Here is a 15,424-nt window from a genome sequence, read left to right on the forward strand (position 1 = left end):
GGTAAGAGTGGATATAATGTGATACTTGTCAAGTGAATGAGTGAAATTGCTAGCATCAGTAGTGCTTACCACGAGTCAGCTGTTCAGGTTGTTACACAGGTTCTTACTAGTGTTATTCTCAGAAATGCCCTAGGAGGCCTGCTCCACCATTATCTGTTTCTCTGGTGAGGGAACTAGGGCAGAAGAACATAATATAAGGTGCCCAAGACACAGAGAACTAATTGGGGGACAGCTCGACTGCCTGGGCATGGCTGTTGCTGGCGAATATGGAGATGACGTGAGGGGCCAGGCTCAGAAACAGAGGGAAGGAAGGAAGGGGGTTATACCCATGGGCAGCTGGCTAATTTTACTCTTTTCACTCTACAGGAGGATAAAGACCTAGTTCATGGAAATGTGTGCACTAAAAACCTTCTCCTGGCCCGTGAGGGCATTGACAGTGAGTGCGGCCCGTTCATCAAGCTCAGTGACCCTGGCATCCCCATCACTGTGCTGTCCAGGCAAGGTGTGTCTCCCCGTCCCTCCCACCCCAGTTCCCATCCTCGCCCTTCACCCTTCCACCCTCCCTATCCTCACCAGTGGGGAGAAGGGGGCTAGGGCTCAGGTGTGTTTCCTTTTAAAAAAAAAACTTTAGCAGACAGGCATCTGGTGCTATTCCTGGGCCCTGGAGGCCAGTCCTTGCCTTTAGGGAGCTAACTGTGGGGTAGGAGAAACACAATTCACCCAAGGCACATCTTTGTTCAAGGTGCTAGGGGTAGCACAGAGGGAAGCTGCTGGGCCTGGGGATAGTCAGGTGTCAGGGGGAGCTGGGTCCCCTTGGTCCTCAAATGTAGTTGGTGGGCAGTTTGGGGAGGTCCCTGAGTGATTGCTGTGGTCCTGCATGCTTAGAATGAGGTTACCATGAGCTATGGGGCTCCGCAGGAAAGGACAGGCTTAGGAGCAGAGATGCTGAAACCAGCGCTGCATGAGTTGTACTCTGCATCTTAGCCTTATAGGCCATATACAGGACATCAGCATGCCCCCAGGCCTCATGCCCTGGCCGGTGCTGGCCAGCGGTTTCTAGCACCAGGCACAGTGCCTGGCGCTTAGAGTGTTGCTCAGGAATTCAAAAAATGGGCTAAGGTTGGAAGAGAACCAGGATGAAGGCAAGCCTTACAAGTAAGACCTAAGTCATCCCCTCCTCAGAAGGAGGATGGGAAGTATCCTCTAGTGCCTGCATGGTGCTTACATTCTACCCAACTTCCAACAGTCTGCACAGGTTTGCCCCTGAATCTGTAAGGGTCCTGTCCTCAGCAAGCATCTGAGGCATAGACACAGGTGACTCCAGGGCAAGTAGAAAAGCCTAGGTACCCCACAGAGAAGCCAGTAAAATGCTGTGTACAGTCAGAAAGAGATGTCATCTAGCTGGGGTCAGAGGGTGACTCAGAGAGGCGTTGGGGTTTCATCTGAGCCTTGTAGGTCAGTGAGGTGGGCTTGACTGTGAATGCCCAGCTCAAGAATGGCCCACTTGCCTCTCTTGCCAGCAGGAGCCAGAAGAGTGCTGCTAGAGACCACAGCACTTGTTAAGGGGCATTTCCCTGGATATAGCAGGGGTATCTGTACAAATATTGGTCTTGGGAAGAAGCCAGAACAGGGCTGCGGAAGTAACGAGATGCAAGCATGATGTAGAACAGCTTCACCTGTCATCTTCCCTTGTCCTTTCACGCATTGAGCAAGCATAGTGTTACAGGGGGACCGTGAGGAGTGCATGAGATTAGTCTAGGCCTACTTTGCACATATGGGCCCCTCTTCCTGTCTTTTCTTTCTTAAGCCTTTGTTCTCCTTCCCTAGGGTGGTGTCCTCTACCTGGGAGTACTTTGCTGTTTCTGCGGCCAGAGCTTCAGAAGACTGGCCCTGCATGACCCTCCTGGGGGGCAGGTGATAAACATACACACCTGCTGGCCCTAAGACTGGTGCATCTAAAGTGCCAGAGTGAGAGGCCCAGAAGATGGCACCTTTCACAAGCTCCCCATGGGACCAATGTAGCCATGGTCCATGTTTGGAAAACACTGCTTAAAATAGTTTCTTCATTAGTTCACAGTGCCTGCTGCAATGACAGTGATTTACTCCCCAGGTGATTCCAGGAACTGATCTGGAAATATCTCCCATCTTTTTTCAGAGTGCATAGAACGAATCCCATGGATTGCTCCTGAGTGTGTTGAAGACTCCAAGAACCTGAGTGTGGCTGCTGATAAATGGAGCTTTGGAACCACATTGTGGGAAATCTGCTACAATGGCGAGATCCCTCTGAAAGACAAGACCCTGATTGAGGTGAGCAGTTGCAGTCCAGGGTGTGAGCCAACTGAGGACTCCTTGAGCACTCGTGGACATCTTGGGAGTTCTCGGGAAGCCTCATGTTGTAGGAAGAGGTAGATGTCCATTTGAATCTCCTCCAAAGGCTTACTGGCTATGTGACCTCAAAAGTGTCACTAACCTTCCCTGAGTCTCAGTTTTATCATCTATAAAATGGGGATAAACAACATCTACTTTGCAGGGCTATTATGAAGATTAATAATGCATGCAGGGTGCCAGGCACACAGCATGTGTTCAGTAGAATAGTATAATACTTTTTAGCTCCGATTTTAAGCACCTACTAGCAAAATTAACACAGATATTTGTTGAGTCTCTTTATCCTAAATATAGTTATATAGGCTGTATTTTTTAATATCCTGTGTACTTTACTATTAATGTCTTCCAATTTTACAAACTTAATAGTTTCATTAACCTCACATTTAATTAATTTTATATTTGGCTTTTAGGTTGTTTTTAAATTTGTAATGTTCTAATTCTGCAGGGAATATCTTTGAACATAATTTTTTGTTTATATCTGACTTATTTCTGAGTCATTCAGTAGGGCCACTGAGGAATTAATGAGTCAAAGGATTTGAAGAATCTGAAGGTTATACATATTGCCAAATTGTATTCCAGGAACATTGCATGACCTCACTGGAATGTAGCTTGTTCAAGACTGGGCTATACTGCTATACTGCCCATCTTCCTTGAATTTGGATTTTTGTGTGGAGACTAAGATTTCCCCAAGCCGAAATAAGGCAACAGTAACACATGCTTATGAAATCTATCTTCAAGCACAGCTGTTGGGAATTAAATAGGGATGGTAACTGGGGCTGAAAGGTTAGTGAGTGGTTCCTTTGGTTTCTTCCATGTGGTTTTCTTCTTTATAGAAAGAGAGATTCTACGAAAGCCGGTGCCGGCCAGTGACACCATCCTGTAAGGAGCTGGCTGATCTTATGACCCGCTGCATGAACTATGACCCCAACCAGAGACCCTTCTTCCGAGCCATCATGAGAGACATCAATAAACTGGAAGAGCAGAGTAAGACACTGTCTTGTGCTCTATTGTGAGTAATGAGGAGCCCGTGAATGGCATTCACTTTTTTAATATGGTTTCTTTTCTCCCGTTAGATCCAGACATTGTTTCCGAAAGAAAGCCGGCAACCGAAGTGGATCCCACACATTTTGAAAAGCGGTTCTTGAAGAGGATCCGTGACTTGGGAGAGGCAAGTTAGGCTGGAGTCCCCTGCTGACCGTGTCACCTCTCTGTATCCAAAGCCACTCCATTCTCTCATTTCGGGCCTCGGTTTAGGAGAGAAGGCATCTGACTGCATTTGCCCTTGGGCCAGTTGAATCATAAGGGACTCTCCATTTGACACATGGTGACAGCGCACATACACCTGCCTGTCCAAGTGGCTGGATAAGTACACAAGATGTTGGTCTGCTCCCTCCAGACTTGATTCTTCTCTGAGGGATGGAAGAGAATGAAAAGGGAGAGATATGGGGGAATAGATATAGATGTGGTAGAAACAGAAAAATCCCTGACTTTCCTGGGTATTTGTATCCTGCGAGGCTGCTTAAATGAGGGATTATTTACTACACAGGCCAGATAGAATGTCTGCTTTTCCCTTGGATCTCAAATGGGAGTTTCCTAACAGTTAATGTAACCAGAAAAGCTAGTGCGATTTGTATCTTTGTACAGATTTTCTGTAGTTCAGTTAAGTGAACGCAGACTGTGTCCCACACCAAGTATCTTCTCTGTGCCAAGGCTTTGTTCTGGGCACTTTGCACTTTCTAGGCACAGTGTCCTTGGTTGCTCACACCATCCCTGAAAGTCCGTTGCTACTGTGTATGCTGAGCACCTCTGGAGCCAGCTCAGAAGATTGGGTGACTGGGTCCACATCGCTGTCTAGTGGCTTGATTGGGATCTGATCCCACATCTTCTAAACACTCTTCATGCAGTGCTCTTTTCAGCTACATTGTGGTGCCTGTCCTTGAGCCTGGGCCCACAGCTGTCAGAGAACACACAGTTGTCCTGCAAGTCCAGCAATTACTTCCTTTTCCTGTTGGGTTACACTTACGTGGAAACTGGGATTGATGTGTTGGTTCACCAGTCCCCTGGTGCTTTCTTGTCTTAGCTCAGTAATGGAGGAGGTGGCATGTGAGACAAGAGGAAGGGGCTGTGGTAGGCAGGAAGAGGCTGGGGAGGAGCTCGCTGCCTGTGAGGTCAGGCTGTGCTGCTCTCCCCTGGCATTTATGGAGACAGCACAAGAAGCCAGCCTCACCTAAGTGTTCCTGCCAACCCAGTGTGGGGTTTTTCTCATCAAGCGCACGTATTTTTCCTTGTAGGGCCACTTTGGGAAGGTTGAGCTCTGCAGGTATGACCCTGAGGGGGATAATACTGGGGAGCAGGTGGCTGTCAAATCCCTGAAGCCTGAGAGTGGAGGTAACCACATAGCTGATCTGAAGAAGGAAATCGAAATTCTAAGGAACCTTTATCATGAGAACATTGTGAAGTACAAAGGCATCTGTACAGAAGACGGTATGTTGTGCAGAGTTGGGATTGGTTTGAAAACTAAAGAACTGTCTGGGGTTTTAGAGTCAGTGCTGCGCAGGTAGTGCCCTCAGCCTTACCTGGGCCATCTGAACACCCTAGCGATGCTTCCTGTGAACTCTTGGGGCCTCACAGTCATATGCATGGTTGGGTCCCTCAGTATAGAGTTATATGGTACATACTGTACTCTAAAATTGCTAATGAAATTATGTGGCTAATAATTTCAAAAAATCAGCCATCTGCAGTGATTTGCAGATCACTCTATTAGCTTAGTGGATGCTGAGGATTGGGATATGTTATGTACACAAGTCTTACTATCTCCATTAATTGCTGAGGATCGTGAGGTTCTGGAGCTTAAGAGGTTAAGTAACTTGCCTGTGATTCAGAGGTGACACTGAAATCAGTTCAGGGCCTGCGTCTACAGATCCTGTACCATCTACTCTCCCACAGTTCCTTCATCTGGCAACCTCATGCTGATGGGTGTCTTTTTTTTTTTTTTTTCCTAAACAGGAGGAAATGGTATTAAGCTCATCATGGAATTTCTGCCTTCAGGAAGTCTTAAGGAATATCTTCCAAAGAATAAGAACAAAATTAACCTCAAACAACAGTTAAAATATGCCGTTCAGATTTGTAAGGTAAAAAAACAAAACAAAACAATGTTAAAGATGAAAAAATCAGGCGCTCTGTCCTAGGTAATTGGGTTGTGATTAGATTGCAAGAGGGACGCTTTACAGTAATTGTACCTGGGTTCCTTTTGCTCCATATGATTTGGATGAAAATCAGCCAGTACTAAGAAAACTGATTTGTTAACATGGCTGATTTAATGTATATTTCTTTGAATTGGGTTGGCCTTATTATTCTTGCATTAAAAACAACAAAAAAATGAGTGCTAGGTAAACGAAATGACATTTGTGCTTTTTTGTGAAGCAGTAATGGATACAAAACAGAACCGGAACCGATCTTTAGGAAACACACTCTACCTTTACTTCTCTCTTCTCAGGGGATGGACTATTTAGGTTCTCGGCAATATGTTCACCGGGACTTAGCAGCAAGGAATGTCCTTGTTGAGAGTGAACACCAAGTGAAAATTGGAGACTTTGGTTTGACCAAAGCAATTGAAACTGACAAGGAGTACTACACAGTCAAGGATGATCGGGACAGCCCTGTGTTTTGGTAACTGAATCTAATGTTAATGTCTTTTATTCCTCCTGCCCAAGTCAAGGTTAGAAACAACTTAGAACATTTGGAATTGATTGATCCTTGCCTTCAAGAAACACCTTTTAGGTTGTTTCACTGAAACCAACCCACATAGAAATGCCGGAGGCTCATATGACACCATCTTCCAAGGAGTGAAGGATGCTAACCACCTGGTGGCTCAGCATTTCCAGCTGCCTAGGAGAGGGCATTCATCTGACACAGTCTATAAAACCATTAGCAGTTGCAGGGGTCACATCCATGCACAGGAGGCTTAGAGGGCAGGTAGGAGGAAGGGGTAGGAACGAGGTGAGGAAGGTAGGCACAGACAGATGATTCAGGGAGATCCCCGACAGGAGAGTGGACCACAGTGCAGGGGGGGACTCAGCTATCTGCCCACGGATCATTGGAGTGTCTGGGTTGGAAGGCCACATCCTGACTGTGAGCCCTCTCAGCCTGGAGCACCAAGGGAGAAGCTGGTTAAACCTCTGTTGTGCCACGCCTATAGAACAAACCAGCACCTCCAAGGTGCGTCCCGCATAGACCCAAACCTAGATCTCTCCCACTCATGGAGCCTAAGCCTTCCCTCACTCATAAATATGTATCAGGGCCCTACTTTATGCCAGGTACTTAGAGATATGTGGTGAACAAGCAGACCGAGTTTAGCATGTAATGGATTGGGCAGCCAATTTCATGATGGTAGCTGCATATAAGCTTGGTTTTCTGGAAGTCCTGTTATGACTTTAAAGATCCATGGGGGGGATCCCAGGGGGGCTCATCAGTTTAGCACCTGCCTTTGGCCCAGGGCGCGATCCTGGAGTTCCGGGATCGAGTCCCGCATCGGCCTCCCAGCATGGAGCCTGCTTATCCCTCTGTCTGTGTCTCTGCCTCTCTCTATGTCTACCATGAATAAATAAAATAAAAATCTTAAAAAAAAAAAAAAAGGATCCATGGGGGTTTGTAAGGATGGTAAAAAAATGAGATGAGAACAGTAAATATCCCAGGACGTGAGTCACCTGTGGCTGGATCATGAGGCAGGAGGTCTCAAGGACTGGCTAACGCAGAGCCCTGGAAGCCGAGTTATGGAGGCAGCACTCCACCACAGGCTTTGGGATATACCACTGGAGGCTTGACAAATGGCAGCTTTTGTTTTAAAACGATCACTGTGGATGGAGGGGGCGGGGAACAAGATTGGAGCCAAGGGAATCTGATTCAGCCAGAGCTAGTGAGGATGTGAACTAGGACAGTGACAGTGGGGCTTAAGAGAAGTGAGAAGGTTTAAATATTTAGGAAACTGGATATGGGGATGCCTCCATTTCTGGCGTGGGCAGTTGGCTGTCATCCACTGAAACAGTTGACCTTGGAAGAAACCTGCACGGGGAGGTCACTGCTAGTGACTAATTTTGAACTTGCAAAGAACACCTAGGGCCCGTCATTCCATGCCTCCTCTACATGGACAGTACCTGCCCTGTGCAATGAAGAGCACAAACTGTCTAATATTTTAAAGCAAATACATGCCACAGAGAGCCTGAGATGGCATTGTTTTACACATTAGATGTGTGCTTCAGGATAGCTGTGATTAATGTATTAAATACTAAGAAAAGCCAAAGAAGTAATTTTTTTGGACTTAATCTGTAATGTTTGTTCGAATATCCTTCCCAGGAAATGAAGAGATTTCATGGTCTGCTTTCTTTCAGGTATGCTCCTGAATGTTTAATTCAATGTAAATTTTATATCGCCTCTGATGTCTGGTCGTTTGGAGTGACCCTGCATGAGTTGCTTACTTACTGTGACTCAGATTCCAGCCCCATGGCGGTAAGTCTTCCTTGTCCCTTTATATGAACCTAGCACCCAGTGAAAATGTGCAAGTTTTGTTCTTAAATGGCATCCAGTTAGTGTGTTACAATGGAAAGTGTCACTTGACACTTATTTGTGGCTCTCTCAAGTCCTCATTTCATAAAGAGCCCAAGTTCTAGAAAATGATGGCTGGCTTTCAAGGATCTTACCTGTGTGAAGAGTCCAGGGTCAGTTTCCTGTGAGAATGAGGGAGCCAATGGGGAGGGCCTTGTTGAGGCTCAGGTATTCATAAATGAGATCATTTTCACTGGGACAGGCTGTTCAGCCAGGGAAAGGGATAGTTAATGGAGTCTGACAGATTACAGACTAATCATTTAGAGCTAATCAAGATTTTGGACTTTCATTTAATTTCCATTTAATTCTAGAAATTTTACCTTCATCTAATGTTGATCTAAATATGTGCTAAAATATTTTGTTTGGTTTTATTTTACATAGTTGTTTCTGAAAATGATAGGCCCAACTCATGGCCAGATGACAGTAACAAGACTTGTGAATACATTAAAAGAAGGAAAACGTTTGCCTTGTCCACCTCACTGTCCAGAAGAGGTATTTGTGGGTCATTTTACAGTAATAAACTCAATTTGTGTAGTATTGTTAAGGCTTGAGTTATCCAGCAAGTGTTCAGGGGTAGGGGTGAAGTGGGAAGAAGTAATTTTCTGAAGCTGAATTTCAGATCAAACCTCTTTGATCTGATGAAAAATCATCTTTTGGGGCAAATGACAGCCATAAGTTATGTTTAAAGTAAGGATTCCATCCAGAAGTGGGCTGACCTCAGTGAGCACCCTAAAGGAACATATTCTGGTGGAGCCTGATTGTGACAAGTACATATAGAGTTGACCCTTACTCCACACAAGAGTAGGGGCACTGACCTCCTACACATTTGAAAATCTGAATGTAACTTTTGATTACCCAAACTTAAGTCTGCTGTTGACCAAGAGGCTTACTGATTACAAGAGAAAAAAATGGTAAGAGAAAATATATTTATAGCACTGTATCGTATTTATTGAAAAAACAATGTATAACTGGACCCTGCACAGTTCAAATCCATGTCGTTCAAGAGTCAGCTGTAATTGCATTTTAGTCAGTAGCATTTATGACTAAATCACTTTAGTTTTCTAGACTATTTGAGATGTACTTAGAGTCTACATGGAGACGTAATGACCTGGATTTTTTGGAAGGTCGAGTCGTGAGATTCTCAAGATATAGGAAATGTGATGAGCACTGTGTGTTAGATGCAACTGATGAATTACTGAAAACTATATCTGAAACTAATGATAGGAAATGTGACACCTATCATTTGTAAATAATATTTTGAATAATAAGGAAAGTCTTTTACATTTCCCAAAAAGTGTTTAACTCGATTTTTTCCCCTTCTTACAGGTTTATCAACTTATGAGAAAATGCTGGGAATTCCAGCCATCTAATCGGACAACTTTTCAGAACCTTATTGAAGGATTTGAAGCACTTTTAAAATAAGCATGAATAACATTCAAACTTCTGTGTACCAAGTCCTCCTTCCCCAACCAATACCCAAGCCATTTAAAAGAATTTTTAATGCAAAAAAAATTTGTATTTGGGTATGTAAGGCACACTGTGGTGCTTATTATGCGTAAGTATTTTCCTCTTTAAATTTGGCATCAATAACAAACAAGGACAACCAAAACAATAGAAGGCACTTAAGCACTCCTCCTTTTGGAAAGAACATATACCACCATTTTGTTTGGCTAGCTTCCCATCACAATTGAGCACCAGAAAACACAAAGAGCAGCCAGAAGCACTTGTTCCCAGCTGCCAGTAGATCTGAAATGCTTTCCTGGCAGATAAAGATTGATGGACTTAGCCAGTACTCCAGCATACCCTCAGATTTCAATATCTATACAGTGATAAACCAAGCATTCTTGAAATATTAGATACTAGTTAGTAGACTATTGTTTCTATACAAAGATGAGTGTATTCCCATCACCAGTAGGATTTAAACTTTGAGTTATTTCTTCAGTGGCTTTGCTCCTGTCCCCGTGGATGACCAGCACTATGGATTTTTGAGAAAACTGGGCAGATCCAGGGGGAAAGCTGTGGAATAGATACTTTGCTGCATGTTAATTCTTGAGAACCAAGCCTGTGCCAGTGCTTTCCTAAACAATATAAAGATCTCAGATACTATCATACGTGCTTTTAAGAAATGTTCATGTATATCCTTTTATAACTCTACCACTTGTTCCAGCATTGGTTTTGGATGCTGTATGCAACCAGTCAGTGTTCTATTAGACAGTGTTCAGTTTGCTTGGAGGTAGCTGGGTAATTAAAAATGTCTACTCTCTGATTCAATGTGAACCATAAGAACTTTATGACCAAGAGTCTGAAAAAACTTTCTGTTAATGCTGTCTAGCATTTGTTTGATATCATTACTTTTCACCTTTTGAGCCTGAAAAAGAGTTCTGGATTGATGCAATGGCAACAATAAACTTGCCATTTAAATTTATTCAATAACCCTACATCACCAAGGTGTCTGTCTGTGTCAAACCTGTGGCTACTCTATATGCACTTTGTTTACTCTTTATACAAATAAATATACTAGAGACTTCACATGCATATGCCTTTTAATATTAAGATTTCATTTTCAAAGCATTCAAACAATTTGTTTACATAGAAAAATAACAGTATAGACTTTGCAGGGGGAGTTTGGTAATAGTCCTTATTACAAACGCCATTTGATTTGTACTTATCTATTCTGTCCAATGATAATGGGCGCAGGTCCACATGTGTTATAATCCAAAATATCTTGGTTTTTTCAACCTCTTCCTGTTTCATTTTTCAGCTCTGATTTAAAACTCACCATCTTCTGTTTATATTACCAGAAAGGTGTGACTAAGCATTGAAGATGTTCAATGCAATAGGAAATGGAAAGGAGAAGTGCAGAACATGGAGAAACCATTATTCATCTGCTGAGTCATAACTGATGCTAGTCCTTAGCTAGTCCTTTGTCACTTTAGAAGTTAATAACATATGAAATAGGCCAATTGCTTTAGATCATAGTCAAAAATAAGTTTCCTGAATTAGATTTAATTATCTGATTTCAAAAACACTAGGATCATTGAGATTCGTAATGAGGAATAAACTTGAAAATTTCTAGATGGCAAAGGATTGCTCATGTGTTTAATACCAAAGTCTTCAGGAAATGGTGATGTCAAAAGTAATATGCAATGAATGCAGTTCTTGCCAAATTGAGTTAAACAGCTGAGATAATTTTTCAGCCTAACACTACACAAGACTAAGAGACAAAGCAGAAAGTGAGGTATAACTTACTAGCTCCAAGTTGTTACACTCCTACTTCATAATGTTCCTTCAGAAAGAGCAGTATAGACTGACTGTATGGTGGAAATAGGACATTTAAGGATCAAAACAGGCTTGTTAATCACTAGTTTATGCCATAAAATCAGACTCAGAAACCGACATCACTTGCCCCCCACTAGCCTGTTGCAGAAGTTAAAGGATTAGGGAATTAGTGCTCTTAGAGAGGGTCAGCACACGTTTCCCCATCAAGGGCCAGGGAGTAAATATTTTAGGCTTTGCAGACCAAATGGTCTCTGTTACAGCTACTCAGCACGGCCACTACAGCACACCAGGAACCACATACAGTATGTAAATGAATGAGCATACTTGTGTTCCAATAAAATGTTATATATGGACACTGAAATTTAAATTTCATAGTACTTAATTCAAATCTGTTCTACTTCATTTAAAAATGTAAACATCATTCTTAGCTTGCAGACAATATAAAAACAGGTGAAGAACTGAACTTAACCTCAGGGTGTAGTCTGCCAACCCCTGAAATTATTCACTAAAGCTACTTTAAAAAAAAATAGCTTGTTTTTCACAAAAAGTATAAATGGTAGATAACATTAAAGCATCTGTAGTTGTGTAGAACTTGGACATCACTCTGGGTTTTATATTGCAGGGCTGATGTGGGGGTAATTATTTAGTTTGCATGTACAGCATCTTTATAACATTACCACCACTGCATTTTGTAGTTGCACTCTTTTGTTCTAGGAAAAGTAGATCGAAATGCACATTGGCATAAAAGAAACTCATTCTTCTAAGGCTCAGGAAACAAGACTGTTTCCCAGTTATTGCTTCATACTTTTATATATGGTGTCAAAATTATTCCCAGTCCTAAATAAGGAATATTGGAACATTGTTAATTTCTCCAATGGCTATAAGTTAATACCAATTAAGATGCATCTAATTCTAATGGAAAATGTCCTCAATTGTCTTATTGCTACTTAGTTTTTATTTGGCAATTCTGCTTGCTGCACAATACAGTTCCTTCTGGGAAATTAGAAACCCGTATTGAAAGGATATGGCTAGTCTGAATGTAGTTAAGGCAGCGATGAACAGCAGAGATACTGCAAAAACCGTATGAGATTATATGGAGAGAACTTAGCTCAGTATACACGCTTCTTCTTTAAGTACGTTTCCATGTAATATGCTCCTGTGCCCTGAGAATGCTGGTCGGCAAATTCCACAGAACCACCTTCTGGGGCAGAGATGAGATATGATGAGCCTCGCTTTTCATTTCTTAAAGATGATACCTATGAGAAAAATCACAATGCTAATATCTAAATTAAAAATTGGTTTATTCATTAAAGATGTTTATAAGAAAAGCCATTCTACTTCTGATTTAGTCTAAAAACAATAGGATAAAAAGCAAATCTATCAAAGACTTTAATATTCTTATACCAAAATCACTTGTGGAACTTTTAAAAAAAATACAAACCAGCCTCTGAGTGCCCTTTCTCCTCCACCCCCAATATTTGGGGGAAAGAAGAAAAGCAATTGCAGTTGCTTCTGCCACTTAGCATAAACTCCATCGAGTCCGAATACCAGTAGTAGATGTCAGTATTCCTCTGAAAAACATGAGTTGCTGAGAAATTGAACTGCATATCAAATTAGATGGTGGGTCTATGTTGTAACAAAAGTGGAAACACACTAGTAGGTGTAAAAACACAAGTGGTTCCAGACCCAAGTGGAACACAGGCGTGCACAGGGAATTCAGGACAGTTTCCAGAGCTCAGAGGAAGATGGCCAAATAGGAAGATCCCAAGTTTGCCTCATCCCACAAAGGCAACAACATCATCTATGCAACTAATTCTGAAGATGACCTGAAGATTAACAGATCTTCCACAGCTCATAGCAGAGAGAAGGCTACATTGCAAAGGGTAGGAGGAGCAGAAATGCGACATGGAACCAAATCCCAGCACAACTATCCACAAACAGGAGGGACATCATAAGCACAGAGGAGCAAGGAGATCAGAGCCCACACTGAGTATATCCCCAGCCCTCAGGACCGGCACTGGGAAGGGGAGTATCCACACATCTGGCTCTCAGAATCAACAAAGCTTAACTTCAGGAGAGCTGTAAGAAACTGAGTCTCCACCCTTAAAAAACCAAGAAGCTAAATAACAGCCCAAGCTTGAAAGACACAGTTTGAAAAGTACCAGGCTATATGGAGATCTTACTAATTTCAGGATATGTGCCAGTGGGGTAGGGAGCTGCAGTTTTCTTTAGAAATGAAAGTGCTGGAAGGAACCATTTTTCTTCACTTTCCCCAGCCTAGACAGCCAGAGGCTTTCAGGAGTCAGTTCTAGCATTCTTCCTCTGCCCTGCTAGCACTACATGCACCATTATGTCATTCCTCTGTGGACCTTCCCTGAGCAGGGGGCAAGGGAGGGATGCAAACTCTCCCTACCAGCACCCATGCCATTGTCACAGTGGCTCATTACTATGTAGATAGCTGGGCTGAGTGCCAACCCTGCCTACCAGTGAGCCCATGGTGGCTGCAGCTAGGCCTCTAAGCCAGCAGCACAGGGAACAAACCCTAGCCACACAGGGAGCACCCCTGAAGTGCTTGGTTCTAGTGACTAGGGATAGTTTACAGCAGGGTCCCTTCTACAGAAAGCCACTACTTTCAAGGTCAGGAAACATAGCTGACCTTCTTAATACATAGACAAAATGACACAGGAGATGTCCCAAATGAAAGATGATAAAAATCAGAGTAAAAGAGCTAAACAAAAATAGAGATAAGCCATATGCCTGATAGAGTTCAAAGTAAGGGTCATAAAGATAATGGATTTAAAAGAATGGATGAACTCAATACTTAAACAGAGAAAAAAATAAAAACCAGAGATGAGAATACAATAGCTGATAGGAGCAATACACTAGTAGAATGAACAGACTAGAGGACACAGAAAAATGGATCAGGGATCTAGAAGACAGGATAACAGGAAGCAACCAAGCTGAAGAGCAAAAAGAATAATGACGGGTTAAGAGACCTCTGCAACATCATCACCATAATATTCACATTATAGGGGTCCCAGAAGGAGAAGAGAGAGAAGGGGGCAGAATAACATCTGGAAACTTTCCTAAGCTGGGGAAGGACACAGAAACTCCAGGAAACACAGCCCCAAACAAGATGAACCCAAGGATATCCACACCAATACTGTTAATTAAAATGGCAAGCAAACAGTTACTTACAAGGGAGACCCCCATAGGGCTATCATCTGATTTTTCAGTAGAAACTTTACAGTCCAGAGCGAGTGGCATGATACAACTAAGGTGCCTAAAGGATAAAATCTACAACCAAGAACACTGTATTTGGCCTTAGAAGAAATGTCAAAGGGAATTCTATAAATGGAAAGAAAAGGCCATAACTAGCAGAAAATTACAAAGGGAAAAACTTTTGCTGGTAAAAGTAAACATATAATAAAAGTAGTAGATCAATCACAAAGCTAGTAAGGAGATTAAAACACAAAGTAGTAAAATTAATTATATACGCAAAAATTATTCAAGAGATACACAAAATAAAAAGATACAGAATAAGACAACGTATACATAAAATGTGGAAGGAGTAAAAAATTTCATGCTTTTATAATGTATTTGAAAAGTCACCATCAACTCAATGTAGACTGCTGTACACACATAGGATGTTGTCTATGAACCCAATGGTAACTAAACCCCTGTAATAGAGAGGAATCTAAGCATAACATTAAAGAAAGCCATCAAACCACAAAGGAGAGCAACAGAGAAAGGAACAGAAAAATTAAAATGACAGTACATATCAATTACATTATTTTTAAAAATAAATTTTGTTGAAATGTCTTTTAAAAAAAATTTATCCATCCATTTGACAGAGGAAGAGAGAGAGTACAAGCAGTGGGGACAACAGGCAGAAGGAGAGGGAGAAGCAGGATCCCCACCGAGCAGGGAGCCTGATGTAGTGCTCTATCAGAGGACCCTGGGATCATGACCTGAGCTGAAGGCAGATGCTTAACCATCCAGTCTCCCCCATCAGTAATTACTTGTATTATTTTTTTAAAGATTTTATTCATGAAAGACACAGAGTGGACAGAGAGGTAGAAATACAGGCAGAGGTGGACTAGATGCTCCAATGAGAAGACACAGAATGGATAAAAAGAACAAGACCCAAAGACCCATC

At 42.4% G+C, this 15,424-nt stretch overlaps 2 protein-coding genes across 17 annotated transcripts in view; one reads left to right on the forward strand and one right to left on the reverse strand.

The window, feature by feature from the left end:
- The window catches only part of JAK1 (Janus kinase 1), a 231,278-nt gene extending 220,763 nt beyond the window's left edge, over positions 1–10,515 (forward strand). For all 16 annotated transcript variants that reach the window (XM_072730703.1, XM_072730705.1, XM_072730710.1 and 13 more), the window contains 10 exons: positions 367–502; positions 2,156–2,307; positions 3,219–3,369; positions 3,459–3,553; positions 4,677–4,869; positions 5,392–5,516; positions 5,882–6,054; positions 7,773–7,890; positions 8,368–8,478; positions 9,313–10,515. In XM_072730703.1, coding sequence (XP_072586804.1) covers positions 367–502; positions 2,156–2,307; positions 3,219–3,369; positions 3,459–3,553; positions 4,677–4,869; positions 5,392–5,516; positions 5,882–6,054; positions 7,773–7,890; positions 8,368–8,478; positions 9,313–9,408 — 1,350 coding nt within the window. In that variant the 3' untranslated portion in view covers positions 9,409–10,515. The remainder of the gene's footprint in view (positions 1–366; positions 503–2,155; positions 2,308–3,218; positions 3,370–3,458; positions 3,554–4,676; positions 4,870–5,391; positions 5,517–5,881; positions 6,055–7,772; positions 7,891–8,367; positions 8,479–9,312) is intronic.
- Positions 10,512–15,424, reverse strand: part of RAVER2 (ribonucleoprotein, PTB binding 2) — an 85,641-nt gene continuing 80,728 nt past the window's right edge. Inside the window, exon 12 of the mRNA XM_025983263.2 lies at positions 10,512–12,521. Coding sequence (XP_025839048.2) covers positions 12,375–12,521 — 147 coding nt within the window. The 3' untranslated portion in view covers positions 10,512–12,374. The remainder of the gene's footprint in view (positions 12,522–15,424) is intronic.

Source organism: Vulpes vulpes, chromosome 12, assembly GCF_048418805.1.
Source record: "Vulpes vulpes isolate BD-2025 chromosome 12, VulVul3, whole genome shotgun sequence".
NCBI classification, from domain to species: Eukaryota; Metazoa; Chordata; class Mammalia; order Carnivora; family Canidae; genus Vulpes; species Vulpes vulpes.